This window comes from Larus michahellis, chromosome 10 (assembly GCF_964199755.1).
Source record: "Larus michahellis chromosome 10, bLarMic1.1, whole genome shotgun sequence".
Lineage (NCBI taxonomy): Eukaryota > Metazoa > Chordata > Aves > Charadriiformes > Laridae > Larus > Larus michahellis.
The window spans coordinates 21,539,221-21,566,259 of record NC_133905.1 but is presented as its reverse complement, the minus strand read 5'-3'; the positions used below and the strand labels follow the sequence as shown (position 1 = coordinate 21,566,259).

Sequence of the window (27,039 nt, the reverse complement as noted above, 5' to 3'; positions counted from 1 at the left end):
TTAAAATCTACCGTAACTGAGACTCATTTCTCACTTGGACCATGTTCAACGGGAAATTTTTTGCAGAAGAAATTTACCATTATTTGAAGATCTGGGAAACATTGCTTGATGAACGAAGAAAAACGATGACATTAATTGACATCATGAGAAAACTTAAGAAGAAAGAAAAAACCCACCTAACAGATTAAAAACAGATTAATCTCTTAAATCTCTTAAGGAAAAAATTCCAGGGCAGGCCTGAATCCGTCAAAGTGAATTTCTCCTGAAACGCACCAGACTAAAAACATTAAGGAAAACAAAAAAGCCCACAGACACAGAAATCTCTCAAATACTAATTTTTGTCTACCCATCAGTAGTGGTTTTTTGTAATAATTTTTCATAACATCCAGTGAAATTCAATTCTGAATACTGCTTGGTTAAGAGAAAAAAAATTGTTAAGTTACAGAACTTACTATTATAATATTGTTGAAGTTGGGTTTTTCTGTTTCGTTTGGTGGGTTTTTTGGCTATTCATATGTTATTGTTTCAGCATCAAATATGTTGCATAATATAACACAGGATCAGAAACAAGCAGGATATTTTTAATAGCAAAGCACACTGGAAATTCTGATTTTTCTTCCAAATCTGGATAAGCACAAAGTTCACTTTTAATATCAGCTGCCTATTATACAACAATTTTACTAGCACTTTTTTTTTTTTAAATTAATCCTACCCTTCTATAGGATAAGAGTTCTAATCTGAATTGGTTGGGATACAGTAAACCAGGAGAGCAAGGGGATTTCGCAAATACCAAATTGGGTTTATTCAATGACCACAAGAACTTGTAATAGAAGCTATAGATACTATACGTCACATTGTAAGAGACAAAAAAACCCTGAAGTACAAAAGTAGTAAAGTAAAATAACACAGACATCATGACCTGCTGGCACCAGTATCTGACCTTTACAATCATTCAGAAATATCAGCTCTGGTCTGGATCTGATTTCTCCCAAAATTCTTTATGATTCTCTTAGATTGTAAGAGTTCTACCGCTTCTTTTGTTTCAATCACTCATAAAACAAAGTGAACGTTTTATTTGTTTTACGTATTTTATGATTTTCTTTCATCCTAATGAAAGCAGAAAGTATAGTAAAGCTTCCTAAAGCATCCAGGTAATTTAGGAATTGAAATCCAAAGTAGGAAAGTATATTTATACTTGTGTCTTATTAAGAGCAGAAAGAAATAACGTTTCTGTACTTCTGAAAATGGATATAGGTGAAAAAGCCTTCAACAGAAATTCAACTGCACATAATACAGTGAATTCACTCAAAAATTGCACTTTATCACTATTATTGCTCCTTTTGTCAATACATTTCAAGAGATGCTTCACTCCCAGTGGTTTCAAGAGCACTTGCATATGTTTGAGTAAGGATAAGCCTGGTTACTTTGCTTCGTTGGGCCTTGAAGAACAGTGGCAGTTCTTTCTGAAGAAAAAGGGCAACAATAAAATGAATACCCTTCTGAAGTACGTTTCTTAGAAAATCTTACACATGGGAATGGTTCTTCCACAACTATGGAATAATCTTGACTATGGGTTTTATTAATGTGTCGGTTTTCACTTCCAGAAGCGTACCAAATCAGTAAAAATTAATCTTTAATACAGAGTGCGTATCAGAAAAACTATAATTTTAGACGAGATTAAATATAAAGAGCTCTCCACACCAGCAAAACCCAACACACTTTGCAGGGTTACACCTGGCGAATGTGGCAAGCAAACCAGCTGGTTTTAGAGATACACTGAGATACTCCACCACCGTCGGGCAGCCCAGCCAAGTTCTGAACTGGAAGTCATTCAGTTGGTTGTTGTTCTGTCAACGCCTCCAGTTTCTGATTAAAAATTCAAAAGATGCATAGGCTTCCTCTATTTTAAGCCCAGGTATTAAACTTGACTATACATTAACCAAGTGTCAAGTTAAAAAGTTTAGTTTAGGAGTAAGGAGACAAAGTGATCTGGAAAACATAAATGCAATTTTTACGTGAGTTTGGGCACTCACAAAGTGAACTGTATCCAGGGGAAACAAGGTCTAAGTGCTGATGTGGGACTTTCCCACAGCTTCTACTGGCCTTCAAAGCCATGTGTGTCATCAGAGTCTCTTGCTGAAGCTGTACATAAATATCTAACTGGTATTAAAAAACAAAAGATGATCCACAGAACCTAAATTAAAGCCAGATGGGGAAAAAGCAGATGCCTGAAATTTACCGTCATTTCAAGACAGAATAGAAGCACTTGCTAATTTTATTATTTACTGAGTAAACCGTCACGGCTAAGGAAGTCACGTAGAACATTTATAATTTCCTGATCCATCTCACGTTAAAGAAATAAGCGCTCTTATTGACCAAAACCCCTGCAATTAGTATCAAATTTGAACCACAAACTAAATCTGTGTTATACTCCTACTCTGGTTGAACACTGAATTATGATTATATTCTTATCAGGCATTTTAAGAACATAAGGTAAAGTATGTCAAGATGGTATTAATACTTAGATCAACAGCACAGCACTGGAAGAAGAAACTGATCAATGCAAGTTAAAAATATATTTACTAAGTGAAAAGTCTTCTATATCTTACTGCAAATTGTATTTCTTTGATCCAGGCAAACGCAGTCTGTGCTAAGCATGTAGACAGGTCAGGTTTTCACGGAAACTTCAGGCCATCCAAATCCATTTAATGTAGTCAGCCACTCGTACAGAACATGCATGACTTATCCAGAATCTCTTTTAACTAACTCAGAAGCAATCTTTTACAGTTGGTTTAGTATTTATATCATTAAAGTGCTTATATACACACATCATGAAAGCAGCTAAGCCTTTGTTAACGCGAAATAAAAAAAGAAAAGGTTCGATGTGTGATTTAGCTTAAGATGCAATATGCTGAAGCATAAGACCAGCATGACAAAAACTCTAGTTCTGACTACAACAAAACATTTTGAGAACAACATTCAATTAAATGCTCTTAATGTAGCAACATTTTAAGAGTGATCCTTCTAAAAAAAGAACAAGATTGAGTAGTTTCCCTATCAGATGCGAGTTTATTAGCCTAATATCAGTGATTTTATATATGGAATTACAACACAATTCTGACGTCGCTGCAGTAAACTTAAGGTTGGATGACATGTAACTTTAGAAACCTATTTTCATTACAATGGAGCAATGGCACTGGTCAAATTTTACTAGATAGGAGGAAAGGAAAATCTTCAGTTACCAGAAGCCGTTTTTATGGTTTCCAAACCCAACAGTCATCTACAAAATCTCTTTGATGCGGTTGAGTACAGAAAGGCAAGTAACTTCTCAACAGAACAATCAAATATTCCAATTACCAAAATAGGCCATACATGTCTTATGAAACCTCTCTTACCACTTTTGTTGCAGTTTTTAGAGTGCCACGTATCAAGTATATCTTAAATCAACCTAGAGAGCACTGGTCTTAAATCTAATGCCTCCATTTTAGAGAACACATTCTGCAAAAGCAGCTCAAAAGTAGTCAGAAACCTGAAAGGCCATTTCGTAGTCTGCAAACTCAGCAACATAAATCGCACCAACCACACTCTACGAGAAAAATGAGCTCAAAATACAACAATTCAACAGAAAATATACTAAAAGCACTCTCTTGTGCACCTAAAACTTTTAAAAACTGCCCCATATTATGTACTGAGGGAGTACTGGAGGACAACAAAAGCAGTCGCTGGTTCTATGATAGTTGGGCTAATTCAAATGCATTAGATTTGCAAATATTTTGTACCTCAGTTTTTCCACCCATAAGCAATGATTTCACTGCATAAACCTCACTGTTGAGCCCAAAGGTTTTTGAAAGCACACTAATTCCATTTTTTATTAAGCTTTGAACTTCAGTAAGTTGCAATAAACTCACACCAGACTCCACATTTTATAAAGAATACCTAAAACTTTATAAACAAAAACATGTATACATTCTGAAGCTGCAAAAGAAATGTATTCATTAATATCTGCAAAATAATAGATTACTAACTAGGGCAACTCTAACTGGTTTTAATTCTGTCATTAGTGGACTAGACACTTCTTAGCAGCCTCAAAGTCATGTATGTCAGTCAGACTACACTCACTCTTACTGCTAATGAGTAGCACCTGTTAGAGGGTATTTGTTTTCCTTTGTTCGATCCCTCTCACGTTTATATTTCATTTTTTTCTAGGTATCACCAGGCTGATTTAAGAATGCATCAGGTATTTCACGGTTTAATGTCTCCACTACCTACTCCAATTATTTTAAAAGGCTAAAACATGAAACAGAGAGACAAGTCATCGTTATCCCCACAAACCTTATTAAGCAACGCTGTTGAGCCATTTCCAGCTGAAAAAACAGCTACACCATTTACACAGGCTACAGTAACTGAATAATCACTTCTCAAAGCCAACTTTGGAAACATCCACGTGACACAACTACACCAAAATTAAATTACAGATCTAGAAGAGTACAGACATTTGCAGACAGAGTAAAAATTACAAAACATTATTAAAACACAATTTTAAGATACCTGTTTCAATTTTATGGGACAAACTCACCATCGCAACTCGTTTAGACAGGATTATCTCCCATGAGAACAAAGCACAGAATCGTAGAATAGTCTGGGTTGGAAGGGCCTTTAAAGTACCCCAGTTTCGTTCCCCATTACAACTTTTGTCACCAGACAAATGAACAGCATTGTCTTCCCCATATTATAATCCATCAAGCAGTACAATAATTACATTTTAGATTGACCTAAAATGATAACTGATTCCCTTATACCACATATTTGTTTTCTTTAAAAGAAATGGTTGAAAATTTAGACATAAAAACTTATGATTAATTTAAGAGAATGTCTAACCTGCTTAGGAACCTGTGTAAACACTGTGGTGGTTAGCCCGTTCTGGGCTGGGTGCTCTCACGGCTACCTATTATCAGTCCTTGTAATGCTTGCACAAACTGCGCTTACACCGCCTGTGAAATACACCCCAAAAGACAACAGACAGGACCTTTCCTCATACAAATTCAGAACTGTCAAGCAACCACTGTCACTTAAAATATTTCTTTAATTTCACAAAACGTGACAACAATAAAATAAGAAATAATATCAGTGTTACACATTTCTAACTGGCTGTCAACATGCATCCCGTCATCCGTTCTTAAAAAAGCATGACCTCTCACATCCAACAATATTTCTTATTCTATAACATCAGGAGGACACACCTTATCTCACTGGCTGGAATACGCGCATGGCTTGTGTAAATCATCCTGTAAATCAAACACCAGGGCTCAATTCTGGCAGTGATTCATTTAATCCCACGGTTATACAGCTGAACATAAAACCAAGCACCCTTTACTGCCACCTCTTTATTCTAAACATTCAAATTGTATTTTCTTACCTCGGCAGCCTGTGTCTCCTGGTGTAATAAAGTTAGACCCGTCAAGTCTTCTAAGAAGGAATGTGAAGAATTAAAAACTTTAGCTAGGAAATTAAACCCTTCTCGTTCATATTGGTCAAGGACCTGTCAAATAAACAAACAGAAAAGGATTTCAAATAATGTGAGATTCATCATTGTATTTTGCTCACAAAATAGAAGCTTTCTGAACGCTCAGAAAATGACTGTATGTTGTAAACATGTAAAAATTACGGAAAAAAGAACAAACATTTCTCCCAACTCAGTTTCTAAAGTGGGGGAAGGTGGAGGTAAGAGGGAAGAGAAGCGAGGTTTAAATTACCTGGTTTAAATGTATTTTTAACCTTATAAAAAGACAGATGATATGGCAAGAAAAAAAAAAAGTAGTTGCAAAGCCATGAAAGGAGCATTTGAGTTACACAAAACACAGTAAAAGACTGTTCCACTGTATCAGTCAAGGGAAAGAACCGTGCTGGGGCAGACTGAAAAATTCTCCGAGTCAGTGTCCAAGTCCAACATCCTCCCCGTCTCCAGAGATTCATGGTTCTGAGACCATTATATCTTAAAGCACTCTCTATTTTTCTAATTTTCCCAGTTTATCTTTTATTTTGATAATCTTACAGACTCCTACAAGAATTGCGAGGAAGGTTTTCTCCTATGCACCTCTCAAACCCCTGACCATGAAGAATTTTATTTCATGCAGCTCTAGCTTAAATAACTACTTAGCAGGCTGATTTCAACAATGTGGGATGGAGATTGAGGAAAGAAAACATAAATGTCAAAGATGAATGTGATTCTACTAGTTTTGTGAAAGCAGGTAGCAAAAAAATGGGACAAATTTACAATAAAGCAATCCCAGTGCCCGTGTTTTCCTATTTTTTTTTCTGAGTTCTGTCACAGACCCTTTAATACGCTGCTCTGCTGTCACCCATCTCACAGGGGAAGCGGCTGAGCTTGACTCTTCCTACAGAAATCCACGTAGCAGAGCAGGATGCACGCAGGGACTTCAGAAATACACCATATTTTAATACAAAGGAGCAGTATGTATGACATCAAAGACAGAGAGGCAGCTGAAGGAGCATCAGGATCACCCCACATAAAGAACACACCAGGTTCTCCCAAGAGTCCAGAGAATGGCTTCATCTATGAAACCGAATGCCTGCCAAAATGCTTTTACCGTGAAAGCTATCGTTGCCTTTCTCAACACTTCCATCTTCATCTCAATCATCACCGTCCTCAGATAAATCAACATCAGTTCAAGAGTGAAGGACAAAAAAAGGAGCTAATGACCAGGCAGTTTCACAGACGGCTGTTATTTTTTAGAATGATGATCCTTTCCAAAACCCAGCATGTGTAAAAGCCGGCACCTCTTCCAGCTGCCGACTCTGATAATCTCCTCCTGCCTCTCCCCCTCCCAACCACATACGCTCTTCCTGCGTATTTGAACTCTGTGTGTGTCTTAAATCCCTCCACGAGTCCCTCTTCACCACGTCATTTTTTTACAAGCAACATTGCATTGCTGTCACATCATAATTTTCAGAAACTCATCCTCTGCAGATAGTGGGGTATAGCTCTACTTGAAAAAAGCTCCAGCATAAGCCCAACACTTTTTAAACACCAGAGAATCTACAAGCAACTGCATCCGTGTAACTGCCCAGCCAAGGGAAAGGTACCCAAACCAGCCATCAGGCTATGGTTCCAGGACTCCTGTGCTCAAACAAATACCTGATTTTTCATTCTCTGATGTATACATTTCCAAATCAATTATAATATTGTGCCCATCCATGTCTTCTTATAGCTTATCTGTGCAAATTACATGCATCATGTATCTCTATTTTTAATTTATCTCATCCTGGTATAGTTCCTGCAGAATAAGCACAGGTAGAACACAAAAAGCTCTTTTTTACAGAGCACTGTTGCAGGGGCTGTGGACAATCTTTCTTTCACTGTATATATTCTATCCTTATTTGGGGAGAGAAGCAGTAAGAGAAATTTGTACAGCTTACGTACTCCTTAAACACATTCACTCTTACTGGATGGACAAGTTCCCCATAACCAGTGGAATTCATTTCCTCTGGAAAAGACGACAAAAGCCACCCTGGAAGGACTGTAGTTTGTTCTACTGTGAAGTACGAGATTCAACCAAGTGAGCTTCATTCCAAGGCTTAAAGATGAACAGACCATCCCTGCTCCCCCTGCCCCCAACGAAGCCATTCGCCCTCCTTTGGCCAACACCAAGGGTTGGGGAGGAATGTGGGAGGGGGAGTGGTTTCATTATGAATTCATCTAACTCAACCAAAATCATAATTTACTCTCAACAATCTTACTCTTTTCTAGTTTAACAATTCCTAACCGTCTCAAATAACCTTTGCACCTATAAATCTTAAAACTGTGGGCACTTGCCCAGCCCAACAGCATTCCTCAGCTGAACATGTCCAGGGAGCTTTTACACCGAGTCATACAGGAATTCAGGCTCATTTAAAAATATATTTCTATTTAGCTGACATAACTGTAAGTTTACCAGTAAAAAGGAACAGCATCTTCACTCAGATCTTCATGCAAAATGTCCATTTAGTAGCAAAATTATCTACTGCATACTTAGGTTACAAAAAAGACAAAAAACTGAAACAGAACTATAAAGAGAAGATAGATGTAGGTGACTATGACAAAACACTCGGCACCTTCTTGACCACACTTTACACTTCTAAAACAAACAAACAAACAAACAAATAAAACCTGCACTTCATGTTCTCTTAACCAAATCTGGAGAAATTGTTCTTCATACTTTAAAGATTTATTTTGCCATACGTGGGTTTTTGTGTATCTGTGCAATGACCCATAAACATAACCAGAAATTTGAAAAGAAAAAAAAAGAGGAGGAAAAAAAGAGATTAAAAAAATGCTTAGGGCATTTCTTAGTTTTTTGTTTGTTTGTTTTATTTTTTTTTTTATTCCTGAGATAAACACACCAAGACAAACCCATCCCACTGTTCCCAATGCAATGCAGAGAACTGGACAACTTCAGCCTCCCATTTGAGTTGTATCTTCCTAATATTATCCATTATATATATTGTGAAATTGCACTATGGATAGATACATACATTTAATGACTGTTCTGTGTTCTGAAATTCTAATAAGCCAACCAGATGTGCAGAAGTCTCTTGCATCTGGCTCTTTGTGAAACACTGTGTACAGATATCAACTTATAAACTTGGATTAGGTTCACAGCCCTGCCTGTATATAATCCTCAAAGCTATCAGCATTATCAAATGTGTTGCTATTGCTTGAATTTGTTGGAACGACAATACAGACCTTATGAGACATCCTTTTAGTGATGTAGGCCAGATTACAGTTCATGCTATGTTGAAACAATATACAGGATATATACAATGAAACCGTAGCCTTATTCTAAAATATTACAGCTTATCAAAGAAACGCAGGGACAATAATAATATGTTTTGGTTTCTTCCCAGAGGTAAAAATCGCTAAAGATGTACACTACCTTGGGATACGCAAATATTATGAACAGAGCAGGGAAGCTTACTATATACAAGTCTATCAAATAGCCTTTAAATCTGGTTGATTTTGTAACTCAACAAACTATGCCTTGATCCTTGCTTCCAAAGAACCGTGACTCAAGCCTGGAGTGAAGATTTCCAGGTTTTGCATCCTCAGGAAGCACATGGCTTCAGTGTGCCAGGCTGCTCTGTATGAACTGCCCTGCTTTATTTCAGAGATGTGTTTAACCTTTCTGTATTCCCTGCCATAGCTATAAACAAATTCTTACGCACACGCAGAAAGCAGGCTGCATGACTACGCTGACACCCACGATGTCTAGCATTAGTTTTGGATGAATCACCTGGAAGGATTTTTATTAAATCCAAATGCCCTTTGTATTGTGATTAGCATGGAAGAGACTAGGAAGTCTCCCACGAAGCATCTTCTAAAATATTAATAAAACATTAACAAAATAAGATGACAGAATCATGAGTTGAAGGTATATTATTTTTGAATCTAGTGAACTTTAGTGGGTTTTTTTTGTTTGTTTTGTTTTTTTAAAGTTGGGTCGAAATAATACGCATTAATATGACCAAATCTGCTGCTGTTATGGAGAGATTTAAAAATTTATTTTCCTCCTGTAGAAACTCCACCATGTCACACTGCAGACTTGCTGTGGCACTACAATGGCAAATTTAGGTTAGGGTAACAAATGTGACTGGAGAGACACCTGAAGTACAACAATAGAGAACATTTTTCTTGTATTAGCACCCGAAAAGTCTGTACATTTATCAAAAGGTGTACTTGCTGATTATAATTATTTCATTTTTATAATGGGAACAGCCTGCTGAATAGAAGTACCTGTTAACTAGTTTTAAAACAGAGGTTGCAGCCACATGGCCCAGAGAACAACGTATCAGGGAGGCAAAGAATGACCTGGCAGCATCACTGGGCTTGTGACCTGAGCAGCGGCAGTACCACTCAAAAGGCATACTCCATAACAAAATCCCTTTGATACAGGCAGCAACTGGAAGAACATTTTGTCACCTTCAGGGCCTTTATTTCCCAATAAGGGAAATCCCAAAGGATCCCCCAGTAAGGGATCAACACCATTAATTTGCCCATGTCTAACCTTTACTACACAAATTCAGTAACGGCTGCCCTCTGATAAACGTGATGTGGCAAACATCTGTTCAGTAGCCACGGAACATAACTGAAAAAGAAAAAAGCAGGAGGCAAAATAAAACTCATCTCAGATTCCTATGCCAGGAGACCACACAGGAACACTCTGCAGGTCATCAGGAATAAAGCCAGTTAAGACATCAAATAGGCACAAAATAATTCTAAAAAATGTTTCCAGATCTAATAAGTGCCCAATTTGTTGCTGTGTGGAAAGGAAATTTTTCTCCTATTTAATCATGTCCAGCAGAGTCTAAAGGCCCACGGTTGGCATGAGTTTGCTTTTTCAGTTCTTAACAATTCTCCTTGCTGCTAACACCATACTTGGTACCAATGCGATCATTTTGAACAGCTTTACAGGGGGACAAATACTTGAGAGATACTGTAATTCTTATTATTATTGATCTCAAATTAGTTACTATCTGACCACAGATGTAAAAAAATCTCTCATGAACTTTTTCTGGGAATACATGTGTCACTATCCAGTCATTCAGTGACATGTCACTATGTAACAATTAATTTTCTCAAGCAGAAAAATCTTCAAAGCAGCAACAAAAAGAACCAGAGGATATAATTCTTCTGCCCGGCAAGGCAAGCTGGAGCAACACAGATTTATTAAGGAACTCTTATCTTATCTTTTTCTCACTTGCAGGTCACTTTTCACAGCTGGGGAGGAGAAATAAGAAGTAGCATACTTTCTGGATTTCATGTCTGTTACAAATACTGTCAGGAAAACCCACATTTTAAAGCCCCACTCTTCTCTGACACACGTAAGTCTCCTCGCAGGCTGATGCTATAACCTCGGTCTAGTCCCCATGTTACAGAGCCAGAGTTACAACTGATTTTTCACATCATGGCATTTTAATAGAACAAATGACTCTGTGGCTGCACATTATCACAACAGGGACAAATTAACGTATTGCTAAAGCCTTTTGTGTAAACGATACACAGTAACCCACTTTATTAGCAATCTTTTTATTCTTGTCTGTTTACTGCAGGAAAAAACCCAAATCTCATGGTAGGAGGGAAAAAATAGAGGCTTAGAGTAAAAGAACTTGTTTTGAAACGAGAAACAGATGTGCAGCCTTGGCGTTATATTCTTTTTAATAGCATTCTTCACAAAGAAGTCTCAATTGCTGGGTAGAAAGACGTTCAGAAAGAGAATCTGTCTCCAGGATTGCTTTATAGAATAAAAGTTAATATATGGTTAAGTAAAAATACAAAAAACAATCTCCTAATGCCAACAACCTGGCCCCTGGTGTAGAACTGGCTTGCATTTTATGCCTCATTTCTGTCACATAATTTTTTCAACTTTTTACCAGTGTTTACATTCGTTTCGGCTTCTTTGTTTTCTAAGCAGATAGCATCTGTAGAGCCTGAAACAGTGTTGTTTATTTTCCAGGAAAAATAAAATAAGAAATTAATGCTACCAGATTTATTATCTAAACTAAGATATATGGGTAGCCTACCTCCAAAACAATATGGGTAGTATGGTTTACACTCTTCCTGGCTTTAAACGTTTTCCACTCAAAGACGACAGCACTCTCAAAGGGGACAGATACTTCATGAAACATTGCAGAGTCAGAAAAATTACAAAATTCAGTGTACTATTTAGAAATTTTACATGCCTAATATATTTTTGCACGCTGCTAACTATCCAGTTATCGCAGGCAATGCAGAATTAATAGAAAACTACTGTGAGAGTTAGCGTGCTGAAAAGAGACATTTCAGTTTCAACAGCTGCTTGGAAAATAAGGGAGACACGCAAAAGTCTTGCCAGTTAAACTCTTCAAAGCTCAATGTACCTGCTATTAAAACAGGAAGTTCAGTGAAAGACTACAATGCTGTGAAGAATCCTCCTAAGTGAGACGAGAGCAAGATGGGGCACATGAGCCATTGGGATCCGGGCAGCGGCACAGGCAGCACCGCTAACGTTCAGAATTTTATCAGAAGACCCCTAATTCTGGTTTCCTTAAAAAATCCTCAGCTCCTAGACTCTTGCCTTTTCATGAAGTTCTCAACTTTTATTGCGATTTGGTCCTAAAAAATTGTAAAGAGCTAATACTGTGATCCTGTAATACATCTATGAAAGAGAATGCAACAAAATTGAACTTTCTGAAGATCACATAATGATTTTTGAGGGACTCTGTTCATGATACTAGAACAATAAAGTTTGACAATGTTACATGAGCACAAAGATGACCCTTCATCTTTTGACAATACTCCAAGTATTATCTTAATGTCTGTTTGAACGGTCACACACACCTGTGCGTTCACGCATGATTTAGTTTTAAGAACAAGATCATAAAACAAAGTTCCGAAGAAGGCTGTATTCCAGGTGCAAGCTGAAGAAGGCTTTTCCGAAAAAATTGGAAGCTTATAAACCACAAGGCAAAAATGGCATCATTTTTGGCTCACGTCCAAATAATTAAAACATGCTCTGCATACACAATTTTCTCCTTACCTTCCCATAATCAGTATTAAAGATGAAAGCAAATCAGTATAATACCTTAACTAATCCAAGTACAATATGCTGAAAATTTATTTAAAAAAAAAGAGATTGCTGTTTTAATTTAGAGTTGGAATGTAGTGAAACAAACGTGTTTTGTCTGTTGCTATTACCTACACTGATTTCGAATTGCAACAGACAGAAAACGGAGTGTTAACTTACTGAAGAACAGGCCCTGAAAGGTCTTAGTAGGATTTTTTTTCAGCTTAGGACTTCCCAGTTTCTTCTTCTGAATAGTGAAAAGGAGGAAAGTAGAGTTTTTAATTTTTTAAGAGACGTCAGTTTAAGCAGGTTCTTGTCTACATTAAGTTCTCAGGAACCGTGTGCAGTCTGAGCTTGATATATAGAAATAACCTTGATGTGTTTTAGATACAAGTAACCATTTTTCCTGATATGAACTGATAGACTAATAATATAGACAAAACTGCAAGACTTTTTATTTTCTCTACTCTTTCCTTTCTAAAATAATTCTCACAAATTATTTGAAACATAGTGGCATCTTCAGATTACAGTCAATATAAGGACTTTCCACTGGACAGTGTACAAGTTCAAGGTGTTCCCTGCCTGAAAGCATTAGTAAGTAGAACTGAAAAGAGAGAGATAGAGAGGAAAAGAAAATAAACATCTCCGTTTTAGAGACTGAGAACAGAGGAACAAAAGAGTTTTCAAGTTGACAATATCATTAGATCATCTGTCCTGACCTCTTTTAATACATGGCTATATCCTTCGGTCCCCTAATAGCCATCGCTTGCTATTTTACACTTGATGGATATTTACAACTGTATTTATCTCCATTCTGCTTCCTGTCCAAAATTTATGCTGATTAGCTCATCAGCAGTTACAGCATTTTTGGCTCCAGTTCATGCTGGCATTAGTCACTATCTATCGTACAGCATATACAGAAAGCCCTTCTTTTTCCCCAGTCACATCTGAGGTCATTGATGATTTGCAGTCGGATAATCTGTTTGTCACCCATATATACGGACAGGCATCTATAGCACAATTCGCATCTTTGCCTTGAAGAAACAGCCCAGAAAGAGCGTCCACTTTCCGCAGGCGATCCCTAATGCTGGGAAATGAAGCAAGGTCACTTCCCCAAACATCTAAGAAAATTATTCTTCTCACAGAAAAGCATCTGCCTTACGCTGAATACCACTTTGGCTGTCTCTCCAATTTGATCCTGTAAAGCCTGAAGCGGCTCTTCTTTGCTGGGTTGACTTAAGCAAGCAAAAAGCCAGTGCTGACTGGGTACTGTTACGCTCCACCCAGGGCTCCCCTGCCGTCAGCAGTTCAACAGTAAGGCATGATCTGACAGACACTAAGCACCCAAAACTGCCACTGCCTTAAGTAGAAATTGCAGCTCCTCAGTAGTTCCAGAGCAGAAGATTTTTATACCTGGATGTGCTACAATACCTATGCAAAACAGCACTGGTAGAATAACATTTTCACCAAAACTACACGTATTTACTGCATTTCATCAGTTGCAGTTATTTTACCATCTTTTCTAATTCAATTTCCTTTGCTTTTTTCCAATTTCAAAGAAAACAGAAGCACTTCTGCAAAGACACAGATACAGGCACCTCTGTAAAAATGTGGAAAAATTGAATAAAGGTTAAACTTAGACTTTTCAAAAATGCCTACATAGGCGTCTGCAAATAAAAGAAGAGTTGCCTAATAAAGTGAGGCTGATGATTTGTTAAGTTTAACAAAAGAAAATATGTATAGATGTAGACAGACTCCCATTAAAGGCTGCAATGAGAAGAATGCAGAAAAGCACACAAGAAAAAACTACAATAGTTAAAAATAGGAAGGTATTAAAAAATTATCCGGGAAAAGATGTAGCACCCATTCCTTTAATCTCATGAGACTGATAATATATCTGACATACAAGTAAACTCAAAATCATTAAAATATTACAACCTAACATTTTAGCATAATTTAAATATAAGATTATCATAAAGTAAGTTATTTTGCATAAAGATGAGGGAAAAAATAATCAGACTCTCATATCATCACCCAATTCCATGAAACAACTGTGACAAGACCTGACCACAGAAGAAACATGGATGCATTCCCATTCTTTCACTGCTGCGCATTGGCATTACTATTTTATGTGTAGAGACAGAATTATGGCTGAAATTGTCTAATGCACATAGTGCTGCACTGTATAAATCTGAAGTACTTACCTATCAAAATTACCGATGCAAAAGAGTGCTTTGGACCATAACCTTGCATGCTTGAACGTTTTCATTCATGGGATTTAGACTTGGACCTTTATGTACCCTGCCAATTCTTCAAATTAGTTCCGTTTTTCTTATATACAGAAATACAACCTCCTCTCAGAAATATGAATCAATTGTTTTTAACAACGGCAGGTTTCTTCGTTCCCTTAAAAATCAAGATTCTAAAGTCAATTAAATTTAAAAATGGGAAAAGTCATTTTATTCATGGTGCAGAAACGATATTAGATGAGTGCAGTATTTTCATTTAAAGACTTCAATGAATTCTCTTATTTCTTTTAGTTCAGACAATACAGATTTCTGTTTAGATGGCCTTCATAAACCGTTCTCTCTCCCACTTACAACTGCTTAGAATAATAGCCTTCATCCACTGAAGATCACTGAACAATTACGGAAACATATTTTTACTTCTTTTAATGTTATTTAACTTGGAGACAAGTAAAATAGCCAATATCCTGGACCAGTCAATCACACCAGCTGCTTCTTGGACCAAAGTCTGGGATTCTCTTCAACATAGCTTTGATTCTACTATCTAACATGGTACGCTGCCACATCAGCATAAATCGACATGCTACTTCACTTAAACATCAGCAAACAACAAACTTGCCAAAGAAAAGAAACACGGAATAACAAAATCATTCGTTTTCTTCTCTGAAGGGCAGAAGCATGTTACTTATTACTAGAAAGGGATTCTTAATCCAGCAACTTTACTTTTCTGAAACCAAAAGTAATAGCAACAGAACTACTGATTTTTTGGGGCAAAAGGAAGAGAGAATAAAACAAGTTTCAGAGTTGTCTGTTCTCTGTTCTTTTTTCTCCTTTCCACTTTGTCTCTCCCTCTCAAGAAATCTTCTTAATCATTTAATCAGCGGAGTTCAAAACTTCCATTGCAAAGAACATAACATAGGAGAATGGCTCCTAAAACCGCTTTGCAGTAACCCTTAGCTATCTGTTCCCCTCTGCCATGAAGACAAGACCCCAAACCACATCGATTTGGCGGGGGATGTTGTTTTACTTTGTTATTTAGATACATTTTCTATTCCAAGTTGTATTTAAACTCCCTAAGATATCTAATGGTTGCATCTGCCATCCAGGAAGAAGTCATCTTACGTGATGAAGACAAATGGATTGGCTAGAATAAAGAAAATTATCTTAGGTAATAAAAAATAAATAAAAAAAAAAAATAATAAAAAAATGCTCAGCAAAACATGAAAGATGCAAACCTTCACTTTTCAACATTTAAATACAGTTGCAGACACCCACACTCAAACCAAGCGTTTTGAGGCTGCACGTACAGCCGCTAGCTTCTGGGAGGCGAAGATTTACTTATACTGAAGTCAGAAGTTTGGAAAATGCATCCTCCTCTCAGAGCTCGGGGCCCTGAACACAAACCAAATCCTCACCCATGTGAAAATATTTGGGTGGGTGGTTTAGCCTCACAACACAAAAACTGATCTTTAACTTTTTACGTTAAATTCATGTCAATTCTTAATACAGATAAATACATTAACAACATAAACTAAAATGGAACAACGCCTTACTGATTTGTTGTGGAGAAACACACTAGTTTCTTCTCCTTAAGAGAAATAATAAACAGTAACAGCAAGAAATTAGACACTGCTGTAACTCCAACTAAATTACAACAGAGAATGAGAGAGAGTGATTAATAAGAAAAAAGTCTCCTGAATTCTTTTATACTTGCTACATTTATCCTAGTTGAAGAAAAGATAACAAAACAATATTTGATTAAGATGCAACTTCACAGATATGGCAAAAGCTGAAATGAAGACACAATGGAACGTCTAAGAGCAATTGTTCATTAAAGATTTCTAGCATCATCACGTCTGAGGGAGGGCAGAAGAGGACAAGTAAACACTGCCAGCAGCTGTACTGGTTAAAGTTTTGAACTACCCTTCTTGTGATCTGGCTGAATTTTTACCATAAGATAAATCATCAAGTTTTGTTCCTTTTTTCTAAATCCTCTCTTCTGTTGACTTTGGGAGCCTGTTTGGTGTCAGCAACCTATGTTATCTATTAAACGTCAATAAACCTGCAACGCACCACTCTGAATAACTGTGCAAAACATTCATCGTTTCTAACTCTTACAACCTAGCCGTAACAGCGTTAACACAAGGGAACATCAACCTGCTTTCTGAATTTTAGTAAAGAGTATGATTTAAGATTGAACATAAACGTGTTCTATCTTTCCCCATGTTCCTTCCATTTACAGCCTTCACTGCGGAGCTGCGAGGTGCAAGGCAGTTGATTTGGCACTACTGCCTTCCCATAGGACTGTCTGGGATGTTTCCAGTCATCATCATGGACTAAGCAAGGAGTAACAAGACCTAACTTCTCCACTGAACTACACGCACTTCATGAAAACCACGGATTTATTTTCAGACACAGGACGGAGGTAACGAGCTCTCTCCCACCTTATTAGATCTCAGTGTTGTTTTTTTAATTTCCATTTTTCAATTATCATCCATCCTGTCTGTACAGACGCCTCCCCACCTTCCTCAATGCACAAAACTGAATACCCCGCTGATTCCACACCCTCTTCTCTATTCACAAAATAGGGTGTTTAAAGTCAATGTTACTTTCCAGATTTCTGGGGTTCTAGATCATATTTGCCCTCCCCTAAGGGAACAAAAATCCATCATAATGGTCACCTAACCACGGCCATCATTTCTTAGTGAGTGATGTGCCATTTTCTTAGTACACATCACAGCTTCCTTCTGTTAGTATCCTTTTACTTGGGATAATCGACTTTATATTTTATTGACTTTGTAATTAAAAAAAAACCAAACAACTGTATTTTTGAAAAAGTAAGACCAGGCATTATTTTCAAGAATGCGCATCTTTCAAGCAACCAGCAGTAAAACGATCCTCACTGTGACTAATTTTGAAAATATATTATTTCAATTCTCTCACTGAATTTAAAAGTGATATCCAGGGAGGTAAAACTGTCTGAGATTTCACAAGTTATGGGACAGATAATCCTGTCTTCTGCTCCCCCCAGTTAAAATGTCATATTTTCAAAGAGAAAAAACAAAAGTGATAAATTTCTGAAAGTCACTTACCATAGAGCAATTTTCTACGCCACCTTAAGACACAGAAAAGTATTACATTTAACCCAGTATGTTAAAAATTTGCCTAGGTATATTAATGATGCATTCTTTAAGTCTGAATGAAATCTATCCAATATTAATACAGAGGCTGCACTGTACATAGAAGTGTCAAATGTTAACATATGTAAATTCAGGAAATAAGGAAAGTTATAAACTGACTCAGTTACATAGACCTTAATATTACAGACAGCTACAGAAATAACTCTTTTTAAATATTCTTTTAATTTTTTGCAGTGTTCACTTCTGGAGGACAAACACTTCTCCCCATTTCCTCCATCATTTCTGCAAGCTATGCAAGAGTTCGCTCTTAGTTAGTTACTGGGAGAAAGCAAATATGAAAGTCTTTTATCAATGCAGCCAGGGCAAATGTGAAGGGGTTTGCTGGAATCAAAATTAAATTTATCTCAAATGAAAAAAAAAAAAATAATAAAAATCAGTCAGTAACTGAACAGCGCAGGTTACTGTCATAACTGATTGGAACCACTTAAAGTAAAAATGCTTGCAAAGCAGATGAGAACAATGAAAGCATTGTTATGTCTACATGATGACAGATTTCAAAACTGAAACACTCATAAATAACTTATGCAACACAGGCACTTAGTAAATGTCACAGCAAAAGTATTTAATGTATTCCTGGGATGTTAAAAAGGGAAAACATCTGCAAGGGTAGGGAAATATCTTGACTGAAAACAGAAATTGTACCATAGTGCCTAGGAATACCATCCCCAATTCTAGCGTCTACCCCTTCATGAAACGCAATGAAATAGAAAATCATTTAAAGGTAATTAATCAAAATTACTCAGTAGTTTAAAAACTATGACGTAAGCTGCTCAATTTTTCAGCATACTGAATAGAAAGCTGAGAAAGAACTTGAAAATCAGTAGAGATACTTACACTGCCTTTTTTTTTATTTGATAGTGGAGATAATTACATATCAGAACAATTTCAGTAGGGGAAGGAGAGAAATATTTTTAGTGAAAACAAGGTAGCTTTTGAGATGGACAATAAATCTGAACTCTGGAGGAGGTAATATCTGTAAGCTATATGTGAAAACAAAGTATATTCAAGTTGTTTAGTAGCAATAATCTTTTGTGACGTTAAACTCTGAATCTATGAGGTCTCCTAGTTCATTCCATGACACACAAGGAGGAGGAAGGAGAATAATAAATAAATTTTCATTACCCTCATTAAAACATAAACACTGGCAGTTTTGCATTGAAAAAGATATATATTTTAACATTAATGTTCCAAGGCTTTAGCCAGTTGCCTGCAAGGACCAGGAGCACTCAACTTTCCTACTGGATTGTAAAGCTTCTCACCATAATATTATGAGAAAATACCCTAATTTTGCTCTCAAAAGGGTAAACAGCTTAATTAGCACAGTAAGTAATAAGCTTAACATTCTTGTTCTGTAAGTAAAGCAGTTGTTAGAAATAAGTATCTATATTAAAGAACTTCAGACTCTCCCTTCTCAGTAAGAGAATAAGTTTGACATGGCAGAGGAGGTGGATCAGAAGAGCTTGCGCTGCTCCTCAGACCTACCACTCAACTGGCAGCGCAGCGCTGTTAGCCCTGAAAGAGGATACTTTCCATTCCAGCACATGCTTCTGCAGAACCAGAATAAGACGGAGGGGGAAATCATACAAGGAAAATTTGGCCCAGAATAAAAATAGATTGGTTTCCTGCTGCGACCATCCCAAAATTCCTGAGCAATTGCCTGCGGGAAGCTTCTCTGGCATGCAGCCTGTTTAGGACAATTCTGGGTAAGGAATAGCTGGCTGCTTGGACGTCTGGGCTCTTCGGCTTCAAAAACAGAGAAATGAAGTCATGACTGTGAGTTGAAATGAAATGGAACCTAATCTCTAAACATGCAGATCATTAGCAGATTCTCCCAAGTCATCCAGCTGTACTGAATGGCTTAAGAATGTACTGGAATTTTTTTAAAAATTCCTACTTCATTAGTTTCATGTTTTAAGAGTTACAGAGTGACAAGAACTCAAGAAAGAGAATGCTGACATAAGAAAGAAGAGAATTAAAAAGGTACCAGCAAATTCAATTATATCAGAAAAGCCACTTCTCTCCTGCACTAAAAGTTTGAATCTACAGTAAATCTGACACAGATCAAGATGAAATTATGCTAAATCGCCACATTAAAAAACCTATCCAACACACAGGCTACAATTAAACTGTAATTGGATTTGTCATTTCAAAGTATTAGCATCAGATTTCCAGATAATACAGGGTGACATACTCTTATGCTGATAAACAGAAAGTTAGCAAAGTAAACAAACGCTATGTTTCTACTGTAAGGAAATATGTGCGCCAATGAAGCAACCTTTTCAGCACAGAAGTAATGTAATACCCAAACCACATGAAAAGTGATCTCTCTGGGAATAGCACAGCTGCTAAAATCCAAGTCAGTTTTTATTAAATCATCAAGTCTGTTTATGTAAAACAGGGCTCTCTTAAAATGACCTCCAAGAGGAAATGATTTGCTAACAAAAAAAAAATTATACCTGCATTTAATTTATCTACATCGATGTACATTATTATTGTTTTTATGTATCAATACATCCTGGATTGGAGATAAAAAGGAAAAAAAAAAAAGGAAGAAAGCTTATTCTAGCAGTTTAACTTCTCACGCTCCACCATCATAAAGTTTTTCCTTTTTTTTATTTATTTTACTTTAAGTAACACATGTAGAATTTCTGCAAAGCATACTTCTGGAAAAGATGAGAAAATAATCACTTTTAGCTACTGCTGAGTTTTCAGCTATTCAAGAGGGTCAATATGTGTTTCTAAAAATAACAGCAGTTTTAAGTTCAGTGCTTCAACTTTTGAGGAGAAAATGGACATTAACAGTCCTTCAAAACTTCTCAAATGTACCCAGACAGCCTAGAGAAATAACAAGAATATTGCAGAAGGTGACATTGTGCAAGGCCTTAACAAAAATGATACTGCCTCAAGAGTTTTTGATAGCTGTTTGAAAGAAGGAGGACAAGTGCAGTGAAAAGAACAGAAAGAACTTCTTGCAGTAAGTCTCAAGGTACGTAAAAAAGTGAACTAAATTAATGGCACTCCCAAGCAGGCCAAATCATGAGTCAAAACCTCTGAATCTGCATCTTGAGATATCCCAGTCAAAACTTCTTGCACTTGCACTACATGGCCATAGAAAACTTGCCAGAAAAAACTTTTCAAGGCCACAGTACAGGAAAACAGTCCAAGACTGAAGAGGAGGCCTCACACAGAGACATTAGTGGGCTGCCCTAGTGCTCTGGCAAGGCACAGCCCAGATCCTAGCAACAGCTGTAAATCCATGAGGTGACTCAGGACTGTCAACACTAGCATCGAAATGAAACAGTTTGGTCAATAAAGAAATGTTATGGAAGTTTTTTTTTTTTTGCATAAGTGTTCTTTATATGCTTGGTTTGTATCATAAAGCAGAAATTTAGACGACTTTGCATATTTGTAACGATACTGAATTCAAGAAGCTTACTTATTGAACATCAGAAATAATTTCTTAAACAGCTAAAAATAATACCAATTTTATTCCTTCCTACAAAGCTAAAAGATATTGTTGATATTTACGTGATAAACTTTTCAGAAATGTCTTGGCCCTAATCTTTGCTTGGTTTCTTCAGCTATGACTAGAACATCTATGTGGACATAGCACACTAATAAGTGATGCCAAAGAAATTTGGAAAACAGCTAAAAAAGAACAGTGTGAGGGCAAAAGGGCTTTAGTTGAAGTGAGAACACAGGTTCCAAGTCCTAAGGAATTAAGAGAAAATGTCAAATACAAAGCAGTCCTCAGCACCCCGAGACTGAGCTAGTGCAAGACCATTCTGTACATATAAATAAAGCACAGACAAACTCGGACTTACTTTGGTTGAACAGGCTGTGCACTTATCAAATGCCAGGCTGACTGGAAGAACATTATCAAATCTTGATAAAAATCCACGGATCTAGAAGATGAAAAAATTTACAATAGTATTTTATAATTACAAAAAAATGTTTCTAAAATCCCACGTGAACTGGACACATACATTCAATAAAAAGATTAAGTGGCTATAAATAGGGTAATACTGTTCTAACACAGTGACCCCCAAGAACACCGGTAGTCAATTTACACTCTCTATATTACTGCTTTTCTATCTACAAATAACAGCACAACTATCTCAATGCAACACTATGTAAATATAAATAGTGGCACAGCACCACCTGGAGTTTGACTTTTCTGATTGCAAAGTTTGATCAGAAATAAAAAGTCATGGTATAACCAGTTAAACACATTATTTTTTTTCCCATCTCAGTAATATATAATCTGAAAACTTAGCTGTTGTGCATTCCTAAATTACATTGTTAATATGACATTACTGATAACAGAATTTTAAAATTCCAGACCATTTTTTCTAGAAACAGAGATAGCACTGAAAACACCTTGGCACAGGGTTTGATCGTTTAGACTATGAACTCTTTGGAGTACTGATCTTCTTTTTACTCTGGGCTTTTACAGGTCCACTACAATGCAGAGACAGCACTAAGAACAGAACTTAAGCAGCTCTGCAATACAAATAATAATGCCTTAATTAATTCTATTACAGAAAATAGTTCCAATATAGACTCCACAAATTTAATGCAGTTGAAATGGCATAAACCTTGGAAGCCAATAGCAACTTAAACAGTGTTAACACTAAGGTATTTTTGCAGAAACACCAAGCCATACATAACATTAGAACACAAAAATACAGTCATTTTTAAACAAAACCCACACCCAGGAAACGAAAGGAAACACTAAATCAAGTCTTTCTGATACCACATTGCTTTGTATTTCTGTTACCCTAGGAATTCCGAGATACTTCCTGGAAATAAATTCAGTTCATTTATGACAGACTAAGACTATGAACGTGCAACATTTACTATCCACAAAAGAATACCTTCTCAATAGAGGACCGCTGCATTCCGAATGAACAAAGAACACCACAAAAACCCGCACCTGAAAGTAATCGTTAATTCTAGACACCTGGAGAAAATATTGCACTGATTGAGTTGATAAGATGGGTGACTGCTAAGAGAAACCACCAGTTTGTAAAAGGATTAGATGTCACAATATTTGAAAAAAAATGTCTATTTTCATTTTATACTTATTAAGGTTATATTTGTGTTAGGAGAAATGTCTAAAATAGAAGATGTTCATGATACTAAATGTAAATGACACATTCACTAAATGTAAACATGAAAAAAGATATAGGGTTGACAGAAGTCATAATTCAATGAGAAGTTTTCCAATTAAAATCCGTATTTGATATGGATCATATCTCAAAGCATAGCACAACACAGAACACCACCACAAGTAAAACCATAGCGGGTATAAAACGAGTCAGACAGGACTGACTGGACAGTTAACATCATCGGGAAAAACATGTACTGTGACGTCATTATTTTTCCAGCAGAAACAGTAAACTTACTAAAGTTTACTGGGAAATATTCTAAAAAAAAATATTACCACATAATGTAATATTTCTAGCTTTTTGTTGGGGAAAAAACCCAAACTTCTTCACTCTCCCTGTTTAGATGTTAAGGGAAAGTTCAAATTACAGATGTGTTTTCCAGAGGTCTGGAGCACAGTCACCATTTTGAAACAAAGTCCTTGCATATTTGTAAGACTCACAAAGATTCAACCATCAGAATTACTGAAGTTATTTCTAAAAACAAACTGATCCAGCATAAGTAAAATCTCTTTCATATTATCATCCCATACAATCACAGGAAACATTAAGGTAATTACAGAAAACTATCTGGAAACTAGGACATTCATTTTTCAATTAAGAAAGCAAAAACTTTTCCAAAGGTAAATCAGAAGGGAGAATCTGGATCATCAAATGAACAAGATTTAGCTTTCTCTTCCTATTGGGATATAGGAGGACAACCCCCCCCCTCAGATGTACTGCAGCAGCTGGCAGAGGTTGGGCCTGGCTGACAACAGCATTAGTGTATTAACTACAGAAACCCTACAGGATAAGGGTATAACTTAGTTATAATAAAGCACTCTGACTAAACAACCTCCCAGTCATTGTGAAAGTTACAAACTTATCAATTAGTGCCCAACCTGGAAACTGTTGAGAACCTTCCAGGTGAGGTGATTAGGAATGCCAGCGAGGACATAAGCCTGGGAGTGAGGGAATGTGAACAAGTCAATGGAGAACTGGACGTTCCCTACCAATCCCACAGCTGACAGTGTCCACAGGAACAAGCAGAAAAACTTCAGGTGGATGGGAAAGAGACTCCTCAGAGAGAACTGGGGAGACTAGAGAATTCCGGAGAGAACCCAGGGAGAACCTAGGGGACCCCACTGCACAAAATGTGTACCCACGTGTAAAAAATGGTTACTACATAAAGTTATAAATGAAATTAAGACTAGTCCCTGTGCTTACCTGGATGTTGCAAAGAAAACATACTAGTAACTTTATCTTTTCACTAAGATTCATTCTTAGTGCAAAAAAAAAAAAAAAAAAATCAATAGAATCTAAAAATACCACTTAGAAAACAAATGATTTATTTATACAATGGAAGCATCCAAACGGAGTCACTCAGAAAAACAACATAAAGAAAGATTCACAGAATACTTTTAGTCTCCAGTGACGGTATCACAGGGGATATGACTGTAAGATTAGCAGGCAGTTTTTTGAAGGACGGTATCAATATAACAGATTTGAAAAATGGTGTCTTTAACACATTGGTAACTAGAGTTTAGGTTGAGCAGAAGAATAAAGACTGCTTTATTGCACCAGAAATGCATGAATATTTTGGAGAACTGTAATAATTGTGAGCCGGCTGGATTTGAAATTTTTTTCAAACTCAGAAGGAGATGCTCATATTGTGAGCTCTGATGGGGAATAGAAAAGTCAGAGGTTGCCTTATTCACACAGTCTGTTCCAAGTAGGTAGCGGGAATTGTGTGTCCACAAATAGGACAGATACAATGCCAGGAACACAACTACCTTGGCCTGTGTGATGGATTTCATTTATTTATTTTAAACAAACATAGAATTCAGTCCTTCGGGGAATGGAATCAGCATAGAGTATGTTTTTGTTAAGGAGGCAAAGTCTGTGATGCTTGCCTTATATCAGTTCCCAGCTTTTAAACAAAAGCATTTACTCACAAATTATTTACCTGGTGAGGAACAAGTCCAAGAGAAGTAGGTGGTTCATTCATTCTATCATCACTGCTGCTGGCCACAGCGTAACCACTGCCAAAAATCCAAGAAGGAAAATCAGAACAAGACAACATACCGAACAGTCAAAATTTCCAGCAAGCTTCAAGACATTCTGTTACAGCTTACAGTTTAGAATCTGGAAAGGAACCTATCTGGAAAATCTGTTTCACGGTAACTAAAACTGAGCATGGGAATACAAAATCCCTTTTTCAGAACCAGTCTTAGAGACTTGTAACATACTCATGTCCAATTGCTAACTCACTTTTTCTTTCACAGATTTTAAAGACAGAAAACAAGCCTAAATCTCAGGTTACAGAATTTCAGAGTAATTTCTGTATCAAACTCACTTAATTTTTCATTAAGATTTTGCACTACTTGGCTTATCTTGAAGACCTTCGTCTGACAGAAGTAGTTATGATAGCCCCTCATTACACTCAAACACTCTCCTGAGCAAAGGAATGGCAAGATCCACTAGCAGGAATACTTTCCTCTTTTGAAATATTCTCAGTACTCTTCTACTTTTAAACTCAGAAAGAAAGAAAACTCCCAATTCCCAAGATAAAAACTTAAGGTTTGATGAATCAGTTCTCTCAAACACTGTTAAATAACAGTAATATAGTAGATATGCTCTATACATTACATTAATTTACAGCCAACACTACACCTTACAAAATTGTCCCACTTAATGTGTACTTCCTCCTCCTTCTCCCAAAAGATTATATTAAACACATCTTATTTCTCAGAGAACACATTTTGAACACCAATCCAGAAATGACTCACCCTTCCGGATGCTGTAAAACAGACACCATTAACTCCACTGCAAGTGCTCCAGCTATCATGGCTAATCCAGGTCGACTGACCGTGCACTGCTGATCCAATGTCCGATCCCTGGTGGACTACAAAGACAGACAATTCTATAGGAAAGAAAAAAGTAGCTCAAAAGTAAGTAGCTGCCCTACTGCACAAAACATCTTTAGTTCTGTGCAATTATTTCTTTGGTCTTCTGAATAACAGACAGGCTATTTCTTAATCCTGTGTACATCAACATAAAACAAAACCCTTTACGAAACACCATTTAAAGGAAATAAAAATTCCAGTCACAACAAGAGAGATACATAATCACCATTTGCATAAGGTTCTACTCACATCCCCTGGTGCCACAACATCATTGCAGAAGTAGCAACCCAGTTTGTAGCCAGGGATATTTGAAAAGAGTGATGATCCCAAAAGATCAGAAGAACCAGAAGCATTGCTGAAACATGAATCACCAGATTCTTGCTGTTTTGGTTTCTTTAGTCCGTGTCTCATAACAACAAATGTGTCAAATCCCAATGCAGCATTGATGACCAACTGTGAACAATAAAGAGAGAACAACAAATTTTAAGTGAGCCAAAGGGGAAAGGAAAAAAAGGCCTAAAGACTTTATTCACTGTAAATGTCAAAAAAACACCCCACATGCTGTAGATGGACGAGCCACTTATTAACTGCATATCTATCACCCTAGCCATAAACAACGGATTTTCTGATAGGTGCGAAATTCCAGTTGTCAGGCATTTAGGAAAAAAACAAACAACAACCAAACCTAAAGTTTGTTTCAGAAATCCACAAACCGCTTCCTTTTTCTGTGTCTTTCAGGGAAATTTGATACATATTACTCCCTCTAATTGTTACACAAACCTATGCACACTTGATGACAAAAAAAAAGGAATAGGAACTCCATAAATGTGTTCTGCCGGTTTACATCTGAACCTAAATTCATACCGACTAACATGCAATGTCTCACTAGAGTTACTGAAGCTGCTCTGCACTGATATGAATTAACATCTGTATATCCAAAT

The 27,039-nt window shown here is 36.8% G+C and overlaps 1 protein-coding gene across 4 annotated transcripts in view; it reads right to left on the bottom strand.

Moving 5' to 3' along the window:
- The window catches only part of ATG7 (autophagy related 7), a 108,423-nt gene that overhangs the window by 55,557 nt on the left and 25,827 nt on the right, over positions 1-27,039 (bottom strand). For all 4 annotated transcript variants that reach the window (XM_074602534.1, XM_074602536.1, XM_074602535.1 and 1 more), the window contains exons 14-18: positions 26,348-26,551; positions 25,982-26,097; positions 25,159-25,234; positions 21,870-21,950; positions 5,417-5,539 (exon numbers count right to left, since the gene is read on the bottom strand). In XM_074602534.1, the coding sequence (XP_074458635.1) occupies positions 5,417-5,539; positions 21,870-21,950; positions 25,159-25,234; positions 25,982-26,097; positions 26,348-26,551 (600 nt within the window). The remainder of the gene's footprint in view (positions 1-5,416; positions 5,540-21,869; positions 21,951-25,158; positions 25,235-25,981; positions 26,098-26,347; positions 26,552-27,039) is intronic.